Source organism: Alligator mississippiensis, chromosome 15, assembly GCF_030867095.1.
Source record: "Alligator mississippiensis isolate rAllMis1 chromosome 15, rAllMis1, whole genome shotgun sequence".
NCBI classification, from domain to species: Eukaryota; Metazoa; Chordata; order Crocodylia; family Alligatoridae; genus Alligator; species Alligator mississippiensis.
Window position 1 is genome coordinate 3,181,263 of NC_081838.1, and position 23,724 is coordinate 3,204,986.

Sequence of the window (23,724 nt, forward strand, 5' to 3'; positions counted from 1 at the left end):
CTGGGTGCTCTCCCAGCTTGGGGAGGGGATTGAGGTCTTGAGGAGGGGGGGTTGTGGAGCAGCCCTGGACCCTGTGTTGTCTCCAGCTGGGGGACGGGACGGGGCTGGGGGATGAGGGCACCCGGGGCTGTGAGCCCAGGCACCTGGGTTCTTTCCTAGGGCTCAGCATCTTTCCAGCACCAGGCCTGGGTGAGGGGAGCAGGAGCCCCTTTCCAGGCAGGGGCCCCGTGGGCCTGGGTGTTGCCCAGCTCCACCCCGGCTGAGCTCAGGCAGCCCGGGAGAGGCGTCTGCGTTCCAGACGGTGCCTGTAATACCCCCGGCATTCCCGAATGGGGCGTCACCTGCCCCCCGCTGCTGTGTGCCTGTGGCTGCAGCAGCTTCTTCAGGTCACAGGGTCAGTTATCTCCACCCCAGAAGCTGCTGCATCACCCTGCCAGGCGAAGGGACCTGTTGCTCCAGCCAGTGCTGGGATGCGGCGAGCTCGGGTGGGGCGTGTCCGCGGTTGCGTGTAACCGAGATGTGGCTGCCTCTGGGCTGGGGCTTTGGGCTCTGAGGTTGCAATGTCAACCGCTGAGTAGAGCAGAGGCCGCTGGCTCTGGGGGGGTCGGGGCAGGGGATCCAGGTTTATGCTGCGGTTGGCTCTGGGGTGGCTTGTGCCAGTGGCTGCGTAGAACACATGGAGCCGGCTCTAGGGTGGGGGACAGGGAGTACAAAGCCAGGTGCTGGGATGCAGCCAGCTCGGGTGTGGGCGGCTGAGTATTACAAACACAGCTGCCCCTGGGACGGGGCTGAAATGCGGCTGGTTCTGGGGCGGGATGTGCTAGCGGCCAAACAGAAGAGGCAGGCGGATGTGGAGGCATTGGGGCCAGGGAGATGGGGCCCTGTGCGGGGCTGCAGCTGCTTGAGGGCACCAGGGCAGGTGGAGGGGGGCTCTGGTATTGCCCCGTGCTGCTTTGCCCCAGGGTGCCTTGACTCAGTGGAGTTTCCTGTCTGTGCAGGGCTGCGTGCTGGGGGGTAGGTGGTTGGGGGGCCTGAGTCAGCCCAGGCAGCCGGCCCAGCCACTTCCTGCTCCTCCCCGCTCCCCCCTCCAAACTTCAGGGAACTGGGAGGGGGGCAAGGACCCCAGCCAAGGTCCTACAGTGAGTCAGTGGTGGGGGGGGGGAGCCCAGAGCCGCACCCCTAAGCCTGGACTGGCTCAGACTGCCTGGACTGCCCCAAAGCTGTGAAGAGCCCAGGTGTCCGGGCGTCCAGCCCCCATTGCAACCCTCGACACCCCTTCCTCTCGCAGTCTGGATCCGACCTGGGCTCCGCCCCCCGAGGGGGGATGAGATCAGACACGGGACAGGGATAAAGAGGCCGTGCAGCGCAGCAGAGGCAGGAGCTGGACCAGCAGCAGCGGGAGCCCCGGACCCAGCACCCCGAGAAGGGACCGCATAGGAAGCACAAGGTATGGGGGGGTGGGCCCGGATCTCTCCTAGTTGGGGTGTGGGGCTGGAGGGGAGAATGGGGGGGCTGGGAGCCCGGGCGCCTGGCGTCCCTCCAGCGCCAGGAGGGGGCCGAGATCTTGGGGTGCAGGGTTTGGAGCAGGGGGTGCTGGGCTCCCTCCCGGCTTCGGGTCTGGCAACCTGCCCCAATCCCCCGGTGCTCACGGCAAAGGGGGCTCGTCCGCCTGGGTCCCCCTCTCGGCATCTCACCCCCTCTCTCTCTCTCTCTCTCCCCCGTAGCATGCTGCTGTCGAGGGCCCCGATCCTGGCCGCCACCGTCTGCCTCCTCCTCCTGTGCCCCGCGGCCACCGCCACCAGCCGGGGGGCCCCCCTGCCGCAGCCCCCCCCAGTGCCCCACACCACCTGGGAGGATTACGAGGACGACACCGCTACGCCCACCACGCCCAGGCTGGGCCCGCCGAGCCGCTGCGACTACCAGCCCTGCCGCCACCTGCAGCCATCCTGCGCCGAGCTGCGCCAGGCCTCAGCCTGCCTCTGCCCAGGACTGTCGGGCGCCAGCGAGCCCCCCGATCCCCCGCGGCTCCTGGAGGCGGTGGTGGCGGCCGGCGGGGCCAGCCTGCACTGGTGCGCGCCCCCCTCCACCGTGCTGCGCTACCGCCTGCTGGCCTGGCCCCCCCATGGGCCCCCCCTGGCCAGCCCTCCGCTCAACGCCAGCTTCCGCCGCGCCACGCTGGGGCCCCTGGCACCCGGCACCCGCTACCGCCTCTGCGTCGTGGCCGAGAACGCGGCCGGCGCCAGCTTCCAGCACGACGACGCTGCAGCCCCCGGTGGGCCCTGCCGGGCCGTGGACACCCCCCTCGGGCCCCAGCCACTGCTGTATGCCACCCTGGGGGTGGCTGCCTTGCTGGGGGGCCTCGGCACCAGTGCGCTGGTCTGGCGCTGGGCCCGCCACCGGCGGCCGTGGGGTCGGTCGGCACGGACGGGATCGCGGGATAATATCCTGGAGAGCGGTGCGGGGCTGGCTGGGGCCACCAACAGCGCCTATGGGAAGGAGGAGGACCTCTGATACCCCCCCCCCCCCGTGTCCTCCCTGGACTGTGACACCCCCCTGGAGTCCTTGGTGTCCCCCCAATGTCTCCCATGGACTGTGATGCCCCCTTGGACTCTGACATCCCCTCCCCTGGTCTGAGATCCCCCAGCAGCATATTTATTTATGTATGTATTTATTTGTACGGGGGAGCTGGGGGCGAGAGCCCGGATGCCTGGGTTCTCCAGCTCCGGCAAGCTGGCGGCTGCTGGGAGGTTATAATGGGGTGGGGGGCAAGCTCGGATATGTGGCTTCTAGCCCCAGCGCCTGCTGCTGTTGCGTGGGGGGGCTGTACCCCAGGACCCCCTGCTGGCGGGGGGAACCGTATGGCTGTACCAAAAGAGCAATAAACCCTAGAAGCAGCCTCTTGGCTCTTGGCTTGTTTTGGGGGGTCATAGCAGATCTCCCGCCCCCGCGGCTCTGGGAGCAGGATGCCTGGGTTCCCGGCTGGACCCCACCCTGGAAAATGGCATCACTTCCAGATGTGCGGAGGCCTCCAGATGTGCATGGCGCCAGCGGGGCGGGGGAGAGCGGAGGCAGGGGAGGGGCTGGGAGTTGGGCTCTGGGAAGGGAGCGAGGGCTGGGGGGTCGGACACCTGCGGCCCCCCCGGCTCCCGCCTGGGGGTGAGGGCAGGGGGAGCCCCGGATGCCTGGGTTGTGTCCAGTGCTGGGGGGGTACACGCATAACACTGAGGAGGAGGGGACATGGGACACGCGTGTGCAGGCATGACAGCCACTTGTACACGTGTGTGCTAGTGCCCCCCAGCCGCTCCGTAATGCCCCTGCAGGTGGTAGCAGCAGAGCCGTGAGTCGCCTGCAGCTCACGCCATGGGGCCGCGTGTGCAGACACCAGGCCTGCGCCCACGCGCTGGCCCGCGGAGGGTTAACGGTGCCCCCCCACCCAGAGCCCAGGCAGCTGGGGTGGGGGGAGGCCGGGGAACAAAGTCCCCATTGAGCCTGACCTACATCTGCCCGGGACCCTCGCCAAGGCAGGAGGGCTGGAGGGAGCGCAGGCAGCTGGGCTCCAGCCCCCCCAGGGAGCCCAGGCGTCCGGGTCCCACGGGGGGGGGGCCTGCTTGTGGGGTCTCCTAGCAACGGGCCCCGGGTTCCAGCCCGGCGGGTTCCAGCGGCCCCGATCCTGGCCCAGGCCATGGAGGCCCCTCGGCTCCGTGTGCACATCGTCTTCTGGTGGGGGGCCGGACTCCTGGGTCCCTGGCCTCAGCCCCCCCTGCCCGGGGAAACCCCCACCTGGACACCTGGGTCCCCAACGTCCCCCTCCACTGCCCAACCTGCCCCGGACTCCTGGGTGCCCAGCCACGGACCCCCGCTCCCAGAGTACGACCCCCCTGCACTAGGGCCCCCCACCTGCACACCTGGGTCCCCAGCCACAGCTGCCCCTGCACTAGGACCCCCCCAACACCTGGGTCCCCAGCCACGGCCCCCTCCCTGCACTGACGCCGGTCCCTGCTTTGCTTTGCAGCAGTAACTGAGGCTACAGGACCCGGGTGAGTCTTGAGCACCCCCCGGCCACCTTCCCCGTCCCCACCGTGCCCCCTCATCCAGGCCTGAAGAGAACCCAAACCTCCCGCTCCAGACCCCCACTCCCTGGTCCCATGGGGTATGGGGGGGGCGCTTGCTTGTGGGGTCTCTTTGCAATGGGTCCCGATCCTGGCCCAGGCCGTGGAGGCACCTCGGCTCTGCGCCCACATCACCTTGCCGGGGGGAACTCCTGGGTCCCCAGCCTCAGCCCCCACTCCTCAAAGACCCCCCCGCCCATGGACACCTGGGTCCTCAGCACAACGTATGTGCTGGCGGGGGCTATGGGGGTTATAGGGATTATGGGGGGCACAGTCTAACCCCCTCCCAGTTCATGCAGCTGCGCGAGTTCCTGGAGAAACGGTTCCCCCAGAAGCTGGAGATTGTGAGTGATGGGGTCAGGGGGTGCGAGGGGGGGCAGGGGTCAGAGTTCGGGGCCTGGGGGGGGGGGGGTCCGGTCAACTCCTTGTCTCCCAGACGGGGGAGCCGGTGTCCATACCCAACGCCTTCGAGGTGCTGCTCCCCGACAGCGGCCAGGTGCTGCACTCCAAGCAGGTGAGGGGCCCGATCCTGGTCAAGGGGCTCCGATTCGGGGTTCGGGGAGCACTGCCTGGGCCCAATCCTGGCTACTGAGGGGGCATGATCCTGGACAAGGGGGGCCACGTTCTGCTTGTGGGGGGCAATCCTGCCTTGGGGGAAGCTGCCTGGGCTCCATCCTGGCTATGGGGGGCCCGATTCTGGCTAGCAGGGCTGGGCTAGACTGCCTGGGGGCTCCAGGCCCCTTAGCTAGGGGCACTGTCTGGGCCCAATCCTGGTGGGGTGGGGGGTAGCCCCCAAGCCAGACTCTGCCTGAGGGGCTGGGGGGGGGGGGCAGAGCTCTGGCGTGACCCCTGACCGCCGCCCCATCCCACACAGAACGGCGATGGGTATGTGGACAGCAACGCCAAGGTGCAGCACATCTGTGAGGGCATCGGCCAGGGCCTGAACCCCTAGTGCCCCCACCCCGGTAAGACCCCATCCCCTCTGCTTGAGGCCAGGGGGGTTTCAGGGGCGGGGGGGCACCGCAGCCCCTGATGCCCCCTTTGCTCCCCCCAGGGCTCCGTGCTCTCGACAGCCGCGGACGTGTGACGGGGCCAGCCCCCAGGGCCACGGCGGCCACGGCCGGCCCCCGACCCCCCCACCGCCGGCCCCTGCCCCCCTTGCAAATAAAGAGAGCAGAGCACTGCCTGGCTGCCACGTGGGGTTTACTGGTGGTGGAGGAGGGGGTCCGTGGCTGGGGTGGTCATGCATGGCACAGTCCGTGTGTCTCCATGGCACTGGTAGTCTTTCCATGTCTCTGTCCGTGCCCTGCACATGCGTGTGCCTGCTGGTCTCCGTGGTGACGCCAGGGTCTCTGTTTATACCCTGCACACGTGTGTCATCTGTCTCCGCGGTGACACCAGCGTCTCACTTCACGCCCTGCACACACGCGTCACGTGTCTCCATGGTGACATCCGTGTCTCTGTTCATGCCCTGCACACACGTCTTTGCCTGTCCCTGTAACAGCACCTGCACCCCTGTTCACACTTTGCACATGCATGTCACTGCTCTCTGTGGCCACGCCAGCCCTGAAAGGCCCCCGTCCAAGCCCCACACGTCCTTGTCATGGCCTGTGTCCACGGTGATGCTACTGCTGTCCCTGCACATGTGTGACAGCCCCCTGACCCACGTGTGGGGGTGTCTCATACCGTGGTCTCGTACTCCACGCATATGGAAGGTCCCCCCACCGTCTCTTCCAGCCCACCAGGGCCCCCGAAGTGGGGCTGGAGGGTGGTGTGGCACACCCCGTGCTCGTGCAGGGCCCGGCGCAGCCTGGCAGCCACGGCCCTATAGGCACTGGCCTCGGGGCACCAGATGTGGGCTGTAGCCACCAGGTGCCGCGGCCCGTCCAGCTGCCAGAGCTGCAGGCCCCATACGGCTGCCCCCGACCCCCCCGTGGCAGCTGCCAGCTGGCGCTGCAGCCCCCCCAGGTCCAGCCGGGCTGGCACCGCCTGCAGCAGCACCAGCGCCGCGGCCCAGGCTCCCGGCACCGCTGCCCCCACGGTCACTGCTGCCACCCCTGCGCCCAGCCCCGTGTCCAGGTGCAGCAGCCAGCATGGGTCCCCGCTCGCCCCCATGGCCCAGCACGGGAGGCAGGGGCAGGTGCCGGGGCAGGGGGGCCACAGCGCGTGGACAGCCAGGGCGTGCAGCAGCAGGGCGGCCTGGGCCAGTGCCGGCGCCAGGCGGGAGCAGCTGCCAGCGTCCTCCTCCTCGTCCTCCTCCAGGGGCTGGCGGAGGCTCTGCCCCAGCAGGTCTGCAGGGCAGAAGGGCCGAGGTCAGAGGGCAAGGGGCAGAGAGAGAGCAGAGGTCCCCCGACGGAGGGGAAGATCAAAGGGCAGGGGCCGGAGGGCAACCGGACAGAGAGAGGAGTCCCCCTTTCCCCCGCCCCGCATACCTCTGGCCCCCGAGCGCCACTCCAAGGGACCCCCCGGGGGGATGGAGGGTGGAGAGGAGGAAGGATCAAAGGGCAAGGGTCAGGGGGTCACAGGCTTCGTTCTCCCTCCAGCCAGGCGGAAATCAGGGACCCCCCAGCTCGGTTACCCGCCTCCCATGGGAAGCAGGAGGGGGGGAATTCAAAGGGCAGGGGTCAGAGGGCACTGGGGTCACAGGGCTCAGCCTCCCTCCAGCCAAGCTGAAACCAGGGACCCCCTCCCAAGGGAGGCAGGCGTGTGTGTAGGGGGGGAGATCAAGGGGCAGAGGTCAGAGGGCGCTGGGGGGCAACTCACCTTGTACCTCGGGGGCCGAGCGGTGCCCCGGCCCCCCGAAGCCCCCGGCCAGGCGGGCCACAACCCCCGCAGCCCCCAGCCCTGCCAGCAGCAGGGGCCGGGAGGGGAGCCGGGGGGCTGCAGTGGCCCGACGCAGGACCTCGGGCAGCACCAGCGCCAGCCCCAGCGCGGCCAGTGCCACCCCCCGTGCCAGCGCCGCGGCCAGCCGCACCCGGGCCCAGCCGTAGGTGCCCCGCCGGCCCCCTGGCGCCTGCCCCAGCCAGCCGGGCAGGAGCGCGGCCCCCAGCCCCAGCCCCGCGCCCAGCGACTGCAGGGCACAGGCCAGCGCCAGCAGGGACCCCGTGGCCCGGCTGGCCCCCGCCTCGGCCAGCGCCAGCCCCAGCACCAGCCCCAGCTGCGCCCCCAAGTAGCCGCGCTCCCGCTTCATGGCCAGCGCTGCCCGGCACTGCCCGCTGCACCCGGCGCCGGCCCCGGCCCCGGCCCCGCAGTGCCCTCCCCTTGGCCGCCTGCCCCAGCCCAAGCCTCGTGCCAGCCGAGCCCCTGCCAGCAGACAGGCTGGTCTGCTGGGGGCCGAGGGTGGTGCAGGGCCGACAGGGCCTGTGCTGGGAGGGACTGGGATGGCAGTGGGGGCGCTGGGACTAGTGAGGTCTGGGCGGGGCGCGGGCTGAGATTGTACTGGGGGGACTGGGACTAGTGGGGTCTGCGCTGCGGGGACTGGGATTGTAGTGGGGGGACTGGGACTAGTGAGGTCTGTGTTGGGGGGGGTTGGGATGGTAGTGGGGGCACTGGCACTATTGGGCCTGTGCTGGGGGGACTGGGATTGTACTGGGGGAGCTGGGACCAGCTGGGTCTGTACTAGGGGGAACTGGGATCAGTGGGGTCTGTCCTGGAGAGACTGGGATGGTGTGGGGGAACTATGACCAGTGAGGTCTCTCCTGGGGAGGCTGGGATTGTACTGGGGGGACTGGGACCAGCTGGGTCTGTCCTGGGGGGACTGGGACCAGTGGGGTCTGTCCTGGGGAGACTGAGATGGTACTGGGGGGACTGGGACTAGAGAGGCCTGTGCTGGAAGGAACTGGGATTGTACTGGGGGGACTGGAACTAGTGGGGGTCTGTGCTGGAGGGACTGCAAATTTACTGGGGGAACTGGGAACAGTGGGGTCTATCCTGGGAAGCCTGGGATTATACTGGGGAGACTGGGACCAGCTGGGTCTGTACTGGGGAGACTGAGATGGTACTGGGGGGACTGGGACTAGAGAGGCCTGTGCTGGAAGGAACTGGGATCGTACTGGGGGGACTGGGATCAGCTGGGTCTGTACTGGGGGGACTGGGACTAGAGAGGCCTGTGCTAGAAGGAGCTGGGATTGTACTGGGGGAACTGGGACTAGTGGGGGTCTGTGCTGGAAGGAACTGGGATTATACTGGGGGGACTGGGACTAGTGGGGGTCTGTGCTGGAGGGACTAGGAATTTACTGGGGGAACTGGAAACAGCAGGGTCTATTCTGGGGAGCCTGGGATTGTACTGGGGGGACTGGGACCAGTAGGGTCTGTCCTGGGGGGGACTGGGGGGACTGGGACTAGAGAGGCCTGTGCTGGAAGGAGCTGGGATTGTACTGGGGGGACTGGGACCAGCTGGGTCTGTACTGGAGGACTGGGACCGCGCACCCTGACCACTAGGCGCCGCTGCCCCTCTAGCAGGAGGGGGTGGGGGGGTGTAGCGCTTCAAGGCCCCAGCGCGCAGGCGCGGGCGCGGGGCGAGGCCGACTGTCCTCCGGCAGCCGCCGTCGGCCGCGGCGTCGTCACGTGATCTAAACACTGGGGCGGGGCGAGGCTGCCGCTTCCGGTCCGGATCCGCCGCGACGCGGTGAGTTGCCGAGACCCCCCCCCGGGGGGCTGAGGGGGCGGGGCTTGCGGGTGGGTCATGTGACCCGGGCTGGTGGGAGAGGGGGTCACGTGCCCCTGGGGGTCACGTGCTCCAGGGGAAGGGGAGAGGTCACGTGCCCCGGGGGTGTGGGGTCAGGGGCCACGTGCTTCAACAGGAAGGGGCCCAGGCCCCAATGGGGGGGACTGGGGGCGGGGGTCACGTGCCCCAGGGGGGCTGTATGGCGAAGTCAAATGCCCGGTTGGGGCTGGGGTCAAGGGTCACGTGCCCCATGGGGGCTGTATGGGGGGCTCATTTGCCCCGTGGGGGCTGGAGTTGGGGGTCGCAGACCCCATGGGGGTATGGAGGGGTCACATGTGCCACAGGGGGCTGGGGTCAGGGGTCACATGCCGCATGGGGGTGTATGGAGAGGTCACGTGCCCCACGAGGGGCTGGAGTTGGGCGGTCTTGTGCCGTGTCGGGGGTGTACGATGGTTACGTACCCCGTGGGGGAGTGTATGGGGGGCCGCGTACCCATGAGGGGCTGGGGTCAGGGTCATGTGCCTCATGGGGGTGTATGGGGGGGCGCATGCCCCATGGGGCGTGGTATCTGGGGGGGTTTGTGGGGGCTGGAAGGGGGTCTGGGGGCTCCTGCAGGACACGTGGGAGCGGGGCTGGGGCCTGCCTGGCCGTGGGGCTGGGGAGGGGGCTCCCGCGGGGCGCCTGGCCGTCGGGCCCTGAGGTCTAAGCCATGTCCTGTCCCCCCCCGCAGAAGCAGCCCCCGCCATGGAGTGCACGGCGCTGGAGAGCCTGGTGGAGATGGGCTTCCCCCCCGGCAGAGCGTACGGCCCGGTCCCTGCAGCTGGGGGGGGGCGTCCAGATGGGCAGAGGGGTGCTGGGAGCCCCGGCGCCTGGGTTCCCCCCCGCTCTGGGAGGGGAGCGGGGTCACACGTCTGCGCAGCGTGCTGGAGGGGCGAGGGGCTGCAGGTCCTGGCAGGGCTGGGGGGCCGGTTCTGCCGGCCCTTGCTGTGACCACCCCCTTTCCGGTCTGTGTTGTGCAGGGAGAAGGCGCTGGCGCTGACGGGGAACCAGGGCATTGAGCAGGCCATGGACTGGTGCGTTGGAGGGGGGCTGGGGGTGGGGGTCCATCTGTGCTGGGAGGGCCGTGGGGTCCATCCGTGTCCCCTCTCCTCTGTGGCTGATGCCTGCCTCTCCCCCACCCCAGGCTTGTGGAGCATGAGAATGACCCCGACGTGGACGACCCCTACGTGCCGCCCCAGGGCCTCGTCCTGGGCACAGGAGAGCCCTCCGAGGGAGGCGCCCCCCCCACCCCACTCGAGGAGCCAGGTCAGAGCCACAGCCAGGGTGGGAGGGGGCGTGGGCACTGGTCCTCTGCCCTGGGCCTACCTGGCCTGGGATGCCAGGAGGAATCAGGGTGAACCTGGGACCCGCTGTAGAGGGAACCCGGTCCCCTGCATCCCTCCCACCCCTGCCAGGGCATGACGGTTGCTCCCTCGCCCCACAGACCCGGAGGCAGAGGGTTCCCCCGAGGGGGGCAGCCGGCAGCCCCTGAGTGAGGAGGAGAAGCGGGAGCAGACCAAGAGGTAGAGCTGAAGCCAGTGTGGCAGGGGGCTGGGGGTGGGTGGGGGGGCAACGAGGGCGGTGCCCACGCGTCAGCCACCCCAACCCCCCGCAGGATGATGGAGCTGATTGCCCAGAAGCAGCGGGAGCGCGAGGAGCGGGAGCGGCGGGAGACAGTGGAGCGGGAGCGGCTGCGACGCCGGCAGGGCCAGGAGCTCTCGGCCATCCGCCAGCGGCTGCAGGAGGACGAGATGCGCAAGGCGGCAGAGGACCGGCGCCGCGAGAAGATGGAGGAGCAGCTGGCCCGGTGGGGCCCTGACCCTGACCTTGACCCTCACCCTAGCACCCCCCAGTCCTGTCTGACCCCCCTCTCTCTCCCCTGTCCGCAGGCAGCGGGTGCGTGAGAAGATAGAGAGGGACAAAGCTGAGCGAGCCAAGAAGGTGAGTCAGCCCGAGACCCAACCCCACATGATGGGGGACAGCCTGGCCCATGTGGGGACAGTGGGGGGGGGGCTGTGGGCACCTGGGGGGTTGCCTACTCACTGCACACACCTTCCCCTTCCAGTTCGGAGGTGGCAGCGCTCAGGCACCCGCAGAGCCAGTCCCTGCCCCTGCCCCCGCCCCAGCACCCACCCCAGTCCCCAGCCAGGAGCTGCCCACCAAGAGGGAGTATGACCAGTGCCGGATACAGGTACTGAACGTCGGGGTTCCTTGCAGGGGAGACCAGCACTGGGGGTGTCTGTAGGGACCACCCCTAGCCCACTGCCCTGCCCCTTCTTCCCCCTCCCCCAGGTGCGGCTGCTGGACGGGACGTCGCTGACACAGACGTTCCAGGCCAGGGAGCCGCTGGCAGCCGTGCGGCTGTACGTGGAGCTGCAGCAGCAGGACGGGGCCGAGCCCTTCCAGCTGCTCACCAGCTTCCCCCGCCGCGTTTTCACCGAGGAGGACATGGAGAAGCCCCTCCAGGAGCTGGGTAGGCCCCCCCGCTCTGACCCCCAACCCCCCACCCTGCTGGGGCTGCCTGGGCTGTGGGTCAGCGACGGCCTCCACCCCTGCCCGGAGCCTCACTCTTGTCCCATCCTGCAGGCCTGGTGCCTTCCGCCGTGCTCATCGTGGCCAAGAAGGGCAGCAGCTGAAAGACCCCCTCCTTGCCTGCCTCTTCTGCCATGGATAGCGCCCCCGCCAGCCCCCAAGCGCTGCCCCACAGGACTGGGGCTGCCCCATGGGGCTGTGTTTGGGGGAGGGTCCTGGATGGGCCCTGCCCAGAGACACAATAAACCTGGTCTGTTCCATGCTGCTGCCTCCGCTTGGTAACGGTGCAAGGGGGGGGCCTCGGCCAACTCCCCTGGCATAGCTGGTGCCCCCCACTCTGCCCCCAGCGGGGAGCAGCCGCCTGGGTACGGACAGGCCCCCCTTGCTGAGGGTCTCGGTGTAGTCGGCACTGCCCCAAACGCTGCAGAAGAACCCAGGAGGCCGGGTCCCAGCGCTCCCCAGCCCGAGGCGTTTCTGGTGGAGCCAGAACTGCGCCCCGTGGCACCGAGGGGGAGCCGGGAAGGGCTCCTGTCCCTGCCCTCCTCTGAGCTGAGTGCCCAGCCCTGGGCTTTCCCTGGCACCTGGAGGAGCAGCTAGGAGCCCCCCGGTCTCCATTTCTGCTTGTTCAGGAGAGCCCTGCCCTGCCCTGCCCTGCCGCTCGGCCTCCCCCCACTCATGACAAAGGGTCTAGAGCTGCCAGGCACGACAAGGTCTATCCCAGCTTTATTTCCCCCATAAGCGTCTCCCTGAACCCGCCCCGATCCCGCCGGGTACGGAGCCCGGCCCCAGGCCCATGCCCCCCTGGCCGGGCGGGCTGCGAGGGAGGGAAGGAAGGACGTGGAGGGGCAGCAGCGCCTCGTCTCGGCGCCTCTCCGGGGTCGGTCTCACAGGTACTACTTCATCTGCTTCCCTGTGGGTTTGCAATGGTGACCATGCCCCAGGAGGCCAGGCCTGGGGGCAGAGGGCAGCGGTTAGTGGGGGAAGAAGGGGGTGACCCCTCCACCCAAGCCCGAGGTGCCCACCCCCTATGCAGGGGCGCGGGGCCCTAACTCCGTATGACCCCGAGCTTGACCGTGGCCGCCCCCCTGCCCCATAGCGGGGTGGGGATGCAGGGCACTGTTTCTATGGAAACTGGGTAATTTCCCCCCCCCTGTTCTTGCATTGAAACAAACACCCCCCTGACCCTGTGACCTCTGCGTGAAGGAGGGGTGACCCTTGACCCCAGAAGCAATCTAAACTTGGTTGGGGGGGTGACCTCTGACCCCACATACCAAGACCAAAAGTTCCCATGGGACTCTGGTAACCCTTGGCCCCGGAAGTCACCCCTTATACTGCAAGGGAGGCGGTGCCATGGTGACCCTTGACCCCGGAAGTCACCCCTTATCCAAAGGGGGGCACAGCCGTGACCCCTGACCCAGCGCTCACCGATGGCGAAGGCGATCTGCGTCCACTGCCACATGTTGGGCGCGGCGCCCAGGGCCAGGGCACTCCGCGGTTGCTTGGACACCCACCAGCCGGCGCCCAGCAGCGCCGCCGCGCTCAGCAACCGGCAGCTCCAGCAGCTGTCGACCCGGGAGGCCTTCTCCCGCCGCTGCGGGGGCTGCGACATGGCGGCGGCAGCGGAGCGACCCTCCAGGACCGCCAAGATGGCGGCGCCCACTGGGGGACGGGCCGTACGGAAAGCGGAAGTGCCGGGAGCCAGCACCGGAAGTAGCTTGCGGATCACAAACGAAGACGGCAGCGCCAGCGAGTTCTCTGGTTTCACCTTCCGGGTGGCAACAGCGACTCTGGCAGGTGGTTCCGGGACAGGCAAATCCAGCCCAGCTCCCGTCGGGGCCCCCGCAGAGCTGCGACCCGCCCCGCCCCGCCCCGCCCCGCCCTGGATCAGCGAGGGGGGGTTCCTGAGCAGCTGGGGCCGTGCTAGCAGGAGTTTGGGGGGGTGGGGCTTCGTCCTAGGGTGAGGCTTTCATGGGGGGAGGAACTAAAATAGGCTCCTGCTGAAGCTCTGCAGACATCTGGGGGCAGCAGTGTCAGCAGTGGTGAGCTGGAGAAGACCCCCCCCGTGCTTGAAGGGGCAGATCCAGGAGGGATCAGAACCAACCACCAAGGAGCCCCCTTCCTGCTGGCCTGTGTTGCTCCAGAGGAACCCAAGCCCTCGACTCCATCTCTCTGGGAGGTCAGCGGGCGCCGCGGCGAGACTCGTGGGGATGCTCTGTGCCTGAGGGACCGCACCTGCAGCGCTCGACAGCCCCGGGTGCCCAGCGAGGATCAGGGACCCCGACATCAAGATGACCCCAATCCCGCAGAACCAGCGTGGGTGAGAGCAGGACGGCGCCAGCCAGCACGGGAAGGTGGAGGCCGTCGGTGGCATCTGCAATGGGGCAGAGCAGGGTCCTGCCGCGTACGGGGCAGCTGGACCCCCCGGGCACCCCACTGGTGCGTGTGCCCCGCTCCCCTCCCCGGCACGCGTGCGCGCACACGCACTGCATGATGCCAGGTGGATTTATTTAGCATTTATTTAACATTAGGAGCCGCAGGAAGAGCCCTGCGGGCCTGGCACCCCTGCCAGGGCTACGAACGGCGGTCCAAGGCTTCCTCCGTGCCCCAGGGCGGCACCAGCCCGTGGCCGCTCCCCGTCGCTGCTGGGGAACGTCTGTCCCACGCCCAGCTCGGGGAGGCCGGCGCTGGCAGAAGGTGAACGCTCGGGTCGGAGTCTCTCCCGGTGGCCGTGGCCCCTGGCGGGGGGGGGCGGGGCGCTGCGGTGCGCGGCGCTGCGCTGTCAGTCGTCCCAGGAGAATTTCTCTCTCACCAGGTTCCGCTTGGTCTTTGCTGCCTGCCTAAGGACCGCCATCAGCTGCGCCCTCTCCTTCTGGTCGGCCTGGTGCCCCGGGTACGTTTTGGACAGGGTCTGGGGGGCAGAGGGGGCCGGGCCGCGGCTCAGTCCAGCTGGGGGGGCCCTCCTGGACTCCCCGAGAGCAGCAGCCCCCCATCTTCACCCCCCCTCCCAGGCAGCCCCCCAACATTTTCGGGGGGGCAGTCCCTCCCATGGGGGGTTCCAGCCCCCACTGCCCTGGAAGGGGTTCCCAGCTCCATTGACCTCGGCGAACTCCTCCTGGCCCCTGTCCCACATGGTCACGATCACCAGCCCCAAGGCAATGGGCATCGATGCCGTGAAGGCCATCCGGCCCAGCAACGCCAGCTTCTCCATGGCAGGAGCACAAACAGCACAGAGCGCCTGCGCGACCATAGAGAGCTGGGACCAGAGCGCCGCACCACGCGACCATAGAGAGTTGGGACCAGAGCGCCGCACCACCCGACCACGGAGAGTTGAGACCAGAGCGCCGCACCACGCGACCAAAGAGAGCACGGGCCAGAGTGCCCGCGGTACCATAGAGTGGGAGGCTAGAGCTGACTGTCCCTCCCTTCCGCCCCCCAGCCCTGGGAGGTGATGGGGCGCTCCCTCGCCGTGCCACCGTGGGGAGGGGCCTGCTTATCCCACCTTGTGACCATAGAGAGAAAGGGCATGGATGCGGGGGTTCCCAGGCCAGACTGCCCCCCTCACCCCCATAGAGTGGGGACTCTGGCTCAGAGTGACCCCCCACCTTTGATCCCTGCCCCTGTGGCAGCCCCTGGGGGTCTGGCCCCCCGTGCCTCCAGCCCCTGCAGCCAGAGCCCCCCAAAGGGGACAGCCCTGCTCCAGCCCCACGATGCAGGACCACCCAGGGGCAGCCCCCAGACTCCAGCCAGGGCAGAAGGGCCCGTGGGGTGACCACACCACTGTGTTTGGGGTAGTTGCTTTATTAACAGCTCCATCGAGGTGCCGCCGGCCCGGCGCCCCCTCCCTCGTCCCCAGGCTGCTCCAGGCAGGGACCCTGCACCCCAGGGGCCTCCGCGGCTGGCCCCTCTGAGCCCGGCTTGCGGAGTGCGTAGGCGTAGTAGTGGCCCCCGACTTCCTGCACCGTCACCGAGCCGGCGCCCCCGGCCCACTCCAAGAAAGGGATCCTGGCGTCCGGGTCCTCGTCGGAGAACTGCAGCAGGCAGCCACCGGGCCGCAGCACGCGCAGGCACTCGCCCAGCAGCCGCTCAGCCCGGCCTGGCCCCCGCGGGCAACGCAGGAGGGCATCACACGTGCCCTTGTCCAGCACCAGGTGGAAGATGGAGCCAGCCCGGCCGCCCCGCGTGGCCCCCAGCGCCGTGCCGTCGGCGATGCCCAGGCGCAGCTGGGACAGGGGGTGTTGGGGTGGGGGTGCCGCACGCAGCAGCTGCCGCAGGGCCCCGATGGCCACAGGGGATCGGTCCACGCAGCAAACGTGCACGGGGCACGGGCAGTCTCGGTAAAGCCCCAGGCCCAGGTCCGAGGTGCCGCAGCCGACATCCAGCACCCGGATGGGTGCCAGGGCAGGGCTGGGGGTCTCCAGGGCCCGGAGCAGGAGGCCAGAGACAGCCTCGTAGCTGAAGAACCAGTCGAAGTGGGTGGTGGCACCGTCCCGCCGGGCGTAGAAGCGGTCCCAGGTCTCGCGGCGGTCCATGGGGCCCAGTGCTGTGCCAGGGGTGGGGAGGGGAGGCAGAGGGGTCATAGGGGCCCCAGACCTTATGAAGGAGGTCCAGATGGGAAGGGACGGGCTGGGGGAGTCTCAGGTCTGGGCTCGGGATGGCTGGGAGATGGGGCATAGGCTAAGGGTCAGGGTGGGGCAGTACTGGAAGCAGACCCCCACAGGACCCTCCCTGAAGCCCCCCCCCCCATCACTTGGCATATTGCCCCCCCAGAGCTAGACAATGGATAGCCCTGGACCCCTCCCCGTGCAGGGCCCCCTGCATCCCCCCACTTCTGCACCCACCTGCCCCGGAGCAGAGCCCCCGCAGGAGCCCCAGGCCCGCCCGGGGGGGCCGCAGCGCAGCCATGGGGAAGCGGGAAGGAGCGTCTGCGAAGCGTCGGGGGCGGCGCCAAGACGGGGGCGGGGCCGGGGAGCCGCAGACCCCTCCCCCGGGCTCCCGCGTGCCGCGCACACAGCCACTCACAGGATCCGGGTTTCTCAGACTTTATTGACACAAAGAACTACCCCCCCCCTCCCCCCGCGCCCGGGCCCGGGCCTGCCGGGGCCCCAGCACGGGTCCTGCGCGGGGCGGCGGCACGGCGGCGGTCTCGAGGATCCTGAGGAGGAAGAGAAACCGGGTTAGGACCCATGCTGTCCCCCTCCGCCAGCGCCGCGGGTGTCCCGGTGCTTGAGGATAGAACCAGCGCACGGCGGAGCCGCTGGCACCGAAGACATCGCACCGGGCGGCGGCGGCGCCGTTCCTCTGCCTCCAGAGCATCACAGAGCCGGGCACTGCGCCGCCCGGGCCTGCCAAGAAAAGGAGGCCCCCCCGTCCCGCCCCGCCCAAAGGCAGATCAGCCACACTCACCCCCGGCCCCGCAGAAAAAGCCTGGGCTGCCAGGCCGCCTCCTTTATAACCTCGCCCCGCCCCCACGTGACCGACAGTGGGCGGGCTCTGCCGCACTTGGCCAGCCGCCCGGCCAATCCGCGACCCGCGCGACCCAGGCGGGCCAATGGGAGGCGGGGCCCGCATTCGAACGCCCGCTCCTGGGCTGGGAGAGTCATGTGACTGGGAGGCGGGGCGGCAGCACGCGGTTCCTCCCCGGAAGTGGCGGCGGCGGCATGGGCGCCCCCGGGGGGAAAATCAACCGGCCTCGCACGGTAACCGAGCCTTGGGGGGGGGTCCCCCCCGTCCTCCCGGCGCCTTCCCATGGTGCCCTTCGCTCCCTGGGTGGGGGGGGGCTTCTCTTGGGAGGGGCCTTATTCCTCAGGGGCTCCCATGATTCTCCCCGTAGGCTCCCCTTTCTGCTTTGCCTTTGCGGGGGCCTGGCCCCTTTGTGGGGTTTCCTCCTCCCCGGCTCTTCTGAGACCCTCCTCCATCCTGGGCCCCAGCCCCAGCCCCACAATACGGCAGGGAGCGAGGGGGGCGGTGTCGGACCCCCCACGCCTCCCCTCTGTTGCAGGACCCTCCCCCATGCCTGCAGCTGCCCCAAGGGGACACCCTGCTCCCAGCCCATCACCCCCCTCCCCCGGGCCGCAGGGGCCCGGCGCTCAGCTGCGGGGGGTGAACGGAAAGGTTTTTCTTCTCCCCGCAGGACCTGAAAAAGAAGCTCTTCAAGAGGCGCCGGGTGCTGAGCCGCGAGAAGCGGAAGCGGCGCCGGATTGTGGGGGCAGTGGTGGACGAGGGGCTGATCACCGTGCACCACCTCAAGAAGCGATCGTGAGTCTCCCCGAGGGCCCTGGCTGTGGCCCCGGCAGGGGAGGCGCCAGGCTGTCCCTGGCCTAGCAGCCCCCAGGACCTTCTCCTTGCGGCTCCTGAGTCGTCTTCCCCGGAGCTGGAGAGGGAGGCTGGTTTGGGTCTAGCGGGAGGAGGAGGCTGGGAGTCGGGACGCCTGGGTTCCTGGGCGGGGGCGGGCTAGAGGCTGGGATGCCCCCTCCCAGCCCCTGGGAAGCGGTCTGGAGGGTCAGGCTGCCTGGCTTTTCCACCAGCTCTGGGAGGAGAATGCAGTGCTCCGCCCTGAGGTGCAGCGCCTTCTTCCGCGGTGCTGGTGCCTGGGAGGCAGTGAGCGCCGCGGGGAGTGACACGGCTCTGGGTCTCGCACCCCGCCGGCAGGTCCAGCTCCCGCGCCAACATCACTCTGTCGGGGAAGAAGCGCAACAAGCTCCTGAAGCAGCTTCGTCACACCGCCAAGGAGAAGGCTACCATGCAAGGTATTTCCATCCCAGCTGCTGCCTGGGGAGGGGCGTGGGGGCAGGCCCTGAATCAAGGCCTCCAGCTCGCCATAGCTGCTGGCTTCAAACAGGAGCCCAGAGGGAAGCCTTCCCGTGGTCTGTCGGCTTCTCTGGAGCCTCCGATGGGAGCAGCCGATTCAGTTGGAAGCAACACAGTATGCTTGGAGGGGTCCCCATTGTGGCACTGGGGGGAGGGAAGCACTGCCCTGCCCAGGAGCTCCCCACCCTGGTGGCTGGGCACCTGTTGGAGGCCCAGGGATGGAAAGCTGCCTGTGGGCATGGGGTCCAGCCCCCACCTGCTCCTCCTTGTCGGGCTGGGCCCTGAGTTCAATTCCTGTTCTTCCTCGAGGGATCTCTCTGGAGTTTTCTTGTCTCCGGGCTCGCCTGCCTGCTGGAGAGGCCGCCCCTTCCTTCCTCCCACCCTGCAGGAGGGGGCCCTCAGTGTGTGCTTTGCCTGGCCGGATGGGGAGGGAGGGAGAAGGGTGTATCTGGGTTAGGGTCCTGCTGTGGGGTACGAGCTCCACATAGTCCCCTCAAGCATCTGCTGATTTTTCCTTCTCTGCCCCAGTTGATGCTGCTGCAAAGCCGGAGGGAATGACGGCGCGATCCGGGAGGAGACGGAAGCCGCCAGGCTCCCAGGACGTGGAGATGAAGGATGCGGGGGCCAAGCTGGACACGGAGAACTGAACCCTCCGGGAGGCTGGAGGCAGCTCTGCCAGCTGCGATGGGGCATGTGCCCGGGGACTTGGTGGCCCAGTTTCGCTGCCGGCAGGTGGGAGCTATCCTGCTCCCCGGCTCTGACTGGGTTGATTCCTGCCTGGACTCTTTGGAGCGAGTGGGTGCTTCTCAGCTATTCTCTGCTCGAGTCGTCGCTTCCCCAGCACCGGAGGAAGGGGCTGGCTGATTTTTGCCGTGAGGCGGACGAGGCTGCTGTGAAATAAATGAAGCCAAGAGCTCTGTGTGACAGCGATGTTGTTGGTTGTCTGTGCTGGATGGGGTGTGGAGGGCGGGGGCCTGCCCTCAGGTGTCTTTCTCGGGGCTCAGTAGTACGTTCTTCCTCAGCGGCGCAGGCAGAGGGGGTTCTGCTGAGGGTGGAGGTGCCCCCGTGTCCGGGGGAGCCCGGGACAGGGCAGGAACGTACCCTCCCGTGCCCGGCTGCTTTGGTCCTGGGTGACGCCAGTGCCACTGCCGTGTGTCTGCTGCTGGGGCCTAATCACAGTACTGGCCTAGAGCACCTCCGCCGCGCGACGTGGCCCTCGCAGCCCCTGGGGTGCCGCAGCTGTAGGGCCCGAGGGGCCGCAGCAGGGTGCGGAGGGGGCGCTGGAGCAGAGCCATGAGCCATCGCCTGGCGCCAGCCTGGCTGCTGGACTCGGCACCAGACAACCCCCCAAATAAGTGTGCCCCCCCACCCCACCCCACCCCACCCCCAGCCTGACTTCCTTTGGATGAAACCCTGCCCTGCTGCAGCCAGGCCCCGCAATACAAGAGCTGCCCCCCCCCAAACCGAGACCGCCCCAGACTGCAGTGCGGCGCCTCCGAGCCTGGCTCTGCCCCCCCCCAACACCGCGCAGGGGGCGCGGCATCCCTGTCCTGCGCCCCCCCGGCCCAGCCTGTCGCTGCTTCCTCCCAAACCCACCTCGGGGGGGATGCGGGGCAACCCCCACGGACACAAACCGAGGCCCGCGAGCCCCGCCCCCCGCCGGCCCCTTCAAATTCGGCCCCCGGAACCTTGCGGGGCCGGAACGTTTGCGCGCGGGCGCGGGGGCGGGAGCGCGGCGGGGCGGGGCGGACCGAGCGCGGCGCGCAGGCGCAGTGCGCGCGGAGCCCGAGCGGGATGTCGGCGCTGTGCGACCCCTCGGGGCCGCCGGGCCCCCCCGCGAGCCCCGCGCCGCCGCCCCTCAGGTACCGCTGCCTCCCCCCCGCCCGACCCAGGCGTCCCCCCCCGGGCAGCGCTGGGGCCCTGGGGAGATGGTGGGGCGGGGGAAAGGAGGGGCCAGGTGAGGGAGGGGGTGGGGGGCACTGGGACGTTGGGGGCAGGGCTGTATGGCCCCCCTCCAGCACCACCTAACCCCCGCTTCCCCCCGCAGCGCGCAGGAGCTGTGGCAGGAGGTGCGGGCCTTCCTGAGCGGGGCGGACCCGGTGCGGGGGCAGCAGCTGTCGGCGCGGGAGCACGCCCGCTGCGCCCTGCTGCTGCTGCGCTGCCTGCCGCCCGCCCGCCACGCCGCCCTGGACCACCTGCGCGCCGTCTTCGACGAGGCCGTGGCCGCCCACCTGGCGCAGCTGGACGGGGCGGGCGCCGGGGCGGGCGGGGAGCCGGCGGGGCTGGCCGAGGTGCTGCAGGAGGCGCAGGCCACGCTGGCGGAGTTCGTGCGCGCCAACCCGCGGGCCTGGGCGCCGGCCGTCTCGGCCTGGGCCATCGAGCTGCTGGGGCAGCTGAGCAGCAAGTACGCGGGGCAGCAGCAGCGCGTGCCTCACGCCGCCGGCCTCAACGAGCTGCTGCAGCTGTGGATGGCGTGCCGCGCCACGCGGGCGCTGCTGGACATCTACACGCAGTGCCTGGCCGCCATGATCGGGCTCTGCCCCGACGCCTGCGTGGACGCGCTGCTGGACGCCTCGGGCCGCCACTCGCCGCACTTCGACTGGGTCGTGGCCCACATCGGCTCGGCTTTCCCCAGCACCATCATCAGCCGCGTGCTGTCCTGCGGCCTCAAGGACTTCTGCGCCCACGGCGGCGCCCCGCCTGGAGACACCTCCGCCCCGGACAAGCGGGTGCCCAAGATCGCCTCGGTGGTGGGCATCCTGGGCCACTTGGCGTCCCGCCACGCAGCCAGCATCCGCCACGAGCTGTTACGGCTCTTCCACGAGAGCCTGGGTCCTGGGCGCGACCCCACGCAAGCGGCCGCCGTGCCCTTCCTGCTGCAGCTGGCTGCCATGTCCCCGCTGCTGCTGGCCACAGTGTCTGGGGAGCTAGTGGAGGCGCTGAAGCCCAGCGTCCTCAACCAGCTGCAGCAGCACCTGGCTGGGCGCCCGCGTGAGGAGCTGGAGAACATGCTGAACATGGCCGTGCACCTGGTGTGCCAGACCTCGGCCGGCGCCTACCGCCTGCTGCAGTTCCTGCTGGACACGGCCATGCCGGCCTCGGTCATCACGCCGCCGGGGCTGGCTGTCCATGACGGCGTGCGCGAGGCCTGCGACCGCCTGGTGCAGCTGCTGCTGCTGCACCTGCAGAAGCTGGTGCACGGCCGAGGCGGGGCCGGCCCTGGGGACCCCGTGCGGCCCCCACCACCGCGCCCTGTGCCGTTCCTGGAGGAGCTGCGGGGCCACGTGCGGGAGCTGTGCGTGGAGACGCTGCGGCTGGAGCGCAAGCGGCACCTGTGGCTGCACCAGCTGCTGGGGCTGCTGGCACTCTACGGAGGCCCCAGCTGCGGCCCTGAAGCCATGTGCCACCTGTTGACGCTGGCCCGCGGGCAGGAGGAGCTGGCCCTGGCTGCCCAGCTGCACGCCGTGCTCAGCGCCTGCGTGGCCGACCTGCTGCCAGCCACTGCCCATCGCTGCGTGCTGCAGATCCACGCCGGTGCCCTGCCTGAGCCCCACGCTGCCCAGCTGCTCCGCAACCTGGCGCTGCTGGCCCAGTGGGAGGCCGAGGGGTCGGCCGGGCTCGGGGCCCAGCTGGGAGCTGCCCTCGCCCAGCACCTGCACGACTTGGGGCAGCTGCTGCTGCACTGCAGCCCTGAGGTGGCCGAGGCGGCCGCCCTGCTGCTGTCCGTGTGCCCCCTGCCACGGGCTCTGCGCCCAGCTCACCTGTTCGTCACCGTGCGCTCAGCTGCCCTCCAGTTCTTCCTCGCGCTGCGGCGCCGCAGTCCGGCCGGCCTCGGCTACAGCGAGCGGCTACTGGCCCGGCTCAGTGCCGTGTCTCCGGCTGCCATGAAGGCCGTGCTGCAGCTGCTGGTGGAGGGGGCGCTGCACCGAGGCAATGCCGAGCTCTTCGGGGGCCGGCCCGAGCCCCCCAGTGATGAGGTGGAGGGAGTCCGGCTGTCCCTGCTGGATGGCAACCGGCGCTTCACGGCAGCTGTGACCTTCGGGGGCGGCGTGTGGTCCGTCTTCCATGCCGGCGTCATCGGGCACGGGCTCAAGCCGCCGGTGGCGCCGCCCCAGCAGGAGCCCGAGGAGGCGGCTCACAACGCCCAGCGCTTCCTGAGCCTGCTGCTGCGCTGCTGCCGGGGCGGGCGCTACGCCCCGGCCGATGCTGCCCGCCCTGCCGCCATCAACCCTGAGGCCGCCAAGGCGGTGGCGGCGGCGCTGGTGGAGGCCGTGTGCCCCGACGCGGCAGGCGGCGAGCTGGGCTGGCCCCCTGAGGAGCAGGCCCGCGGCACGGTGGAGCGGGACCTGCGCATCGGGCGCCACTTCCGCGAGCACCCGCTGCTCTTCCCGCTGCTGCGGCTGGTGGCGGCTGGCCCCCCCGCCCTGTGCTACTGCTCCGTGCTGCTGCGGGGGCTGGCAGCGACGCTGGTGGCCCACTGGGAGGCTTCCCGGGACCCTGACACGGCCAGCTCCCCCTGGCACCTGCAGGCCTCCTGCGCCCTGGTGTCCTGCCTGGCCGAGGGCTCGCTGCTGCCGCCGGTGCTGGGTAACATGCAGGAGCTGTTCCCCGAGCTGGCGCCCTTCGAGGTGCGGCTGCTGCTGCTGGCGGCCTGGGGCTACCTGCGCGACCACGGGCCCCTGCCCCAGAAGTTCGTCTTCCAGCCCGAGCGCGGCGTCTTCGCCCGCGACTTCGCCCGCGACGGCGACGCTGGGCGCTACCTGGCCGTGCTGCACAGCGTCCTGCACAAGAACATCGACCGCCTCGGCCTGCTCTCCGGCCGCTTCCAAACCTAGCCGGGCCTCCGCCAGCCCCTGGGACTCTCCATAAACCCCAGGGGCTTCTCTGGGACCCTCCGTGACCTGTACGAGACCACCTAGCCGGGCCTCCGCCAGCCTCTGGCACTCCGGGACCCCCCTGGGACCCTCCATGACCCCCCTGTGACCACCTCGGGGGCCCCGCCAGCCCCGGGACTCTCCATAAACCCCAGGGGCTTGCGCATGACCCCTCTGGGACCCCCTATGACCCCCTGGGCCTCTCCATGATACCTCTGGGACCCCAAACAACCCCCTATGACCCCCCCCGTGACGTGCACCGCCCCCTGGGACCCTCCATGACCCGTCTGCGCCCCAACCCAACCCCTGGGACCTCTCCGTGACCCCTCGGCCCCCTTGGGCTGCAGGGAGCGTGTGCGAGTGCCGCTCGGCGGCGGAGGGACCCACGGGTGTTGGGGGGACTCTGTGTCCCGAGGGGTGCGGGGGCGGTGTGGCCCCCGGGCTAAGTGCGAGGCCTGCTGTGGGGGGGGGGGGGTGTTGGTCCGAAATAAAGTGCGAAGCGGCAGCCCCGGGCTCGGCTCCGTGTTGTTGTGGGGCCCCGCCCCCTCGTGAATATTCATTACCCCTCATGAATATTCATCATCCCGCGCGGAGGGGCTCGACCTTTTCCCTTGTAGGGGCGGGGCGTGGGGGGGAGGGGGCGCGGGGGCGGGGCGCCCGTGACGCAAGGAGGGGGCGGGCCCCGGCGCGCGGGCCA

At 69.8% G+C, this 23,724-nt stretch overlaps 7 protein-coding genes, 1 long non-coding RNA gene and 2 other non-coding genes across 13 annotated transcripts; 7 read left to right on the plus strand and 3 right to left on the minus strand.

The window, feature by feature from the left end:
* The first annotated feature begins 51 nt into the window (after window positions 1–51).
* On the plus strand, window positions 52–2,896 carry LRRN4CL (LRRN4 C-terminal like). Its single transcript, XM_059718536.1, has 2 exons — window positions 52–1,447; window positions 1,725–2,896. The coding sequence occupies exon 2, from the start codon at window positions 1,726–1,728 to the stop codon at window positions 2,509–2,511; it is 786 nt and encodes a 261-aa protein (XP_059574519.1). The 5' UTR covers window positions 52–1,447; window position 1,725; the 3' UTR covers window positions 2,512–2,896.
* A 632-nt stretch (window positions 2,897–3,528) lies between these two features.
* On the plus strand, window positions 3,529–5,293 carry LOC106739078 (uncharacterized). 2 transcript variants are annotated; one of them, XR_002086751.2, is made up of 6 exons: window positions 3,529–3,720; window positions 4,013–4,037; window positions 4,400–4,453; window positions 4,546–4,623; window positions 4,984–5,074; window positions 5,164–5,293. It is a non-coding gene; the product is annotated as an uncharacterized LOC106739078 (long non-coding RNA). The 2 variants fall into 2 exon arrangements; XR_002086752.2 differs by lacking the exon at window positions 3,529–3,720 and adding an exon at window positions 3,727–3,867.
* Window positions 5,294–5,300: 7 nt separating this feature from the next.
* LOC132245858 (proton-coupled zinc antiporter SLC30A1-like) lies at window positions 5,301–7,299 on the minus strand. The gene is made up of 2 exons (XM_059719022.1): window positions 6,873–7,299; window positions 5,301–6,400 (listed from the first exon to the last, which is right to left on the minus strand). Exons 1-2 carry the CDS (start codon window positions 7,297–7,299, stop codon window positions 5,790–5,792), a joined length of 1,038 nt encoding a protein of 345 aa, XP_059575005.1. The 3' UTR covers window positions 5,301–5,789.
* Window positions 7,300–8,631: 1,332 nt separating this feature from the next.
* Window positions 8,632–11,608, plus strand: UBXN1 (UBX domain protein 1). Of its 3 annotated transcripts, none has more exons than XM_019487078.2 (10): window positions 8,633–8,736; window positions 9,506–9,575; window positions 9,795–9,848; window positions 9,959–10,080; window positions 10,259–10,337; window positions 10,430–10,621; window positions 10,704–10,755; window positions 10,880–11,005; window positions 11,107–11,287; window positions 11,401–11,608. In XM_019487078.2, exons 2-10 carry the CDS (start codon window positions 9,520–9,522, stop codon window positions 11,448–11,450), a joined length of 912 nt encoding a protein of 303 aa, XP_019342623.2. In that variant the 5' UTR covers window positions 8,633–8,736; window positions 9,506–9,519; the 3' UTR covers window positions 11,451–11,608. The 3 variants fall into 3 exon arrangements, with proteins under 3 accessions (XP_059574514.1, XP_019342623.2, XP_059574513.1); XM_059718530.1 differs by lacking the exon at window positions 8,633–8,736 and adding an exon at window positions 8,751–8,786; XM_059718531.1 differs by lacking the exon at window positions 9,795–9,848 and having other exon boundaries at window positions 8,632–8,736.
* Window positions 11,609–12,052: 444 nt separating this feature from the next.
* Window positions 12,053–16,267, minus strand: CSKMT (citrate synthase lysine methyltransferase). Its single transcript, XM_059718535.1, has 4 exons — window positions 16,185–16,267; window positions 14,444–15,886; window positions 12,772–14,254; window positions 12,053–12,297 (listed from the first exon to the last, which is right to left on the minus strand). Exons 1-2 carry the CDS (start codon window positions 16,246–16,248, stop codon window positions 15,147–15,149), a joined length of 804 nt encoding a protein of 267 aa, XP_059574518.1. The 5' UTR covers window positions 16,249–16,267; the 3' UTR covers window positions 12,053–12,297; window positions 12,772–14,254; window positions 14,444–15,146.
* Window positions 12,954–14,795, plus strand: LOC109283064 (uncharacterized). Its single transcript, XM_059719023.1, has 4 exons — window positions 12,954–13,155; window positions 13,669–13,782; window positions 13,875–14,040; window positions 14,159–14,795. Exons 1-4 carry the CDS (start codon window positions 12,954–12,956, stop codon window positions 14,793–14,795), a joined length of 1,119 nt encoding a protein of 372 aa, XP_059575006.1.
* A 262-nt stretch (window positions 16,268–16,529) lies between the features above and the next one.
* Window positions 16,530–19,079, plus strand: C15H11orf98 (chromosome 15 C11orf98 homolog). The gene is made up of 4 exons (XM_014606146.3): window positions 16,530–17,042; window positions 17,477–17,601; window positions 17,995–18,092; window positions 18,682–19,079. Exons 1-4 carry the CDS (start codon window positions 16,530–16,532, stop codon window positions 18,798–18,800), a joined length of 855 nt encoding a protein of 284 aa, XP_014461632.3. The 3' UTR covers window positions 18,801–19,079.
* Window positions 16,556–16,705, minus strand: LOC132245941 (small nucleolar RNA SNORA57). Its single transcript, XR_009457639.1, has one exon. It is a non-coding gene; the product is annotated as a small nucleolar RNA SNORA57 (small nucleolar RNA).
* LOC132245945 (small nucleolar RNA SNORA2/SNORA34 family) lies at window positions 18,134–18,269 on the plus strand. Its single transcript, XR_009457644.1, has one exon. It is a non-coding gene; the product is annotated as a small nucleolar RNA SNORA2/SNORA34 family (small nucleolar RNA).
* An 815-nt stretch (window positions 19,080–19,894) lies between the features above and the next one.
* Window positions 19,895–23,643, plus strand: INTS5 (integrator complex subunit 5). Its single transcript, XM_059718407.1, has 2 exons — window positions 19,895–20,015; window positions 20,201–23,643. The coding sequence occupies exons 1-2, from the start codon at window positions 19,948–19,950 to the stop codon at window positions 22,986–22,988; spliced, it is 2,856 nt and encodes a 951-aa protein (XP_059574390.1). The 5' UTR covers window positions 19,895–19,947; the 3' UTR covers window positions 22,989–23,643.
* The last annotated feature ends 81 nt before the right edge of the window (window positions 23,644–23,724 follow it).

Excerpts from the sequence above, each read along its gene's own strand:
- LRRN4CL (XM_059718536.1), top strand. The coding sequence starts at position 1,726 with ATGCTGCTGTCGAGGGCCCCGATCCTGGCCGCCACCGTCTGCCTCCTC.
- LOC132245858 (XM_059719022.1), bottom strand. The coding sequence starts at position 7,299 with ATGAAGCGGGAGCGCGGCTACTTGGGGGCGCAGCTGGGGCTGGTGCTG. Across the intron at positions 6,401-6,872 it reads CTCGGCCCCCGAGGTACAAG|ACCTGCTGGGGCAGAGCCTC; the intron begins GTGAGTTGCCCC and ends TCTGCCCTGCAG.
- UBXN1 (XM_019487078.2), top strand. The coding sequence starts at position 9,520 with ATGGAGTGCACGGCGCTGGAGAGCCTGGTGGAGATGGGCTTCCCCCCC. Across the intron at positions 9,849-9,958 it reads ATTGAGCAGGCCATGGACTG|GCTTGTGGAGCATGAGAATG; the intron begins GTGCGTTGGAGG and ends CCCCCACCCCAG. Across the intron at positions 11,006-11,106 it reads ATGACCAGTGCCGGATACAG|GTGCGGCTGCTGGACGGGAC; the intron begins GTACTGAACGTC and ends CCCCTCCCCCAG.
- LOC109283064 (XM_059719023.1), top strand. The coding sequence starts at position 12,954 with ATGGCGGCGGCAGCGGAGCGACCCTCCAGGACCGCCAAGATGGCGGCG. Across the intron at positions 13,156-13,668 it reads GGCAGGTGGTTCCGGGACAG|AGCAGGACGGCGCCAGCCAG; the intron begins GCAAATCCAGCC and ends AGCGTGGGTGAG. Across the intron at positions 13,783-13,874 it reads ACCCCCCGGGCACCCCACTG|GAGCCGCAGGAAGAGCCCTG; the intron begins GTGCGTGTGCCC and ends ATTTAACATTAG.
- CSKMT (XM_059718535.1), bottom strand. The coding sequence starts at position 16,248 with ATGGCTGCGCTGCGGCCCCCCCGGGCGGGCCTGGGGCTCCTGCGGGGG. Across the intron at positions 15,887-16,184 it reads GGGGCTCTGCTCCGGGGCAG|CACTGGGCCCCATGGACCGC; the intron begins GTGGGTGCAGAA and ends CCCCTGGCACAG.
- C15H11orf98 (XM_014606146.3), top strand. The coding sequence starts at position 16,530 with ATGCTGTCCCCCTCCGCCAGCGCCGCGGGTGTCCCGGTGCTTGAGGAT. Across the intron at positions 17,043-17,476 it reads AAATCAACCGGCCTCGCACG|GACCTGAAAAAGAAGCTCTT; the intron begins GTAACCGAGCCT and ends TTCTCCCCGCAG. Across the intron at positions 18,093-18,681 it reads GGAGAAGGCTACCATGCAAG|TTGATGCTGCTGCAAAGCCG; the intron begins GTATTTCCATCC and ends TCTCTGCCCCAG.
- INTS5 (XM_059718407.1), top strand. The coding sequence starts at position 19,948 with ATGTCGGCGCTGTGCGACCCCTCGGGGCCGCCGGGCCCCCCCGCGAGC. Across the intron at positions 20,016-20,200 it reads CCCGCGCCGCCGCCCCTCAG|CGCGCAGGAGCTGTGGCAGG; the intron begins GTACCGCTGCCT and ends TTCCCCCCGCAG.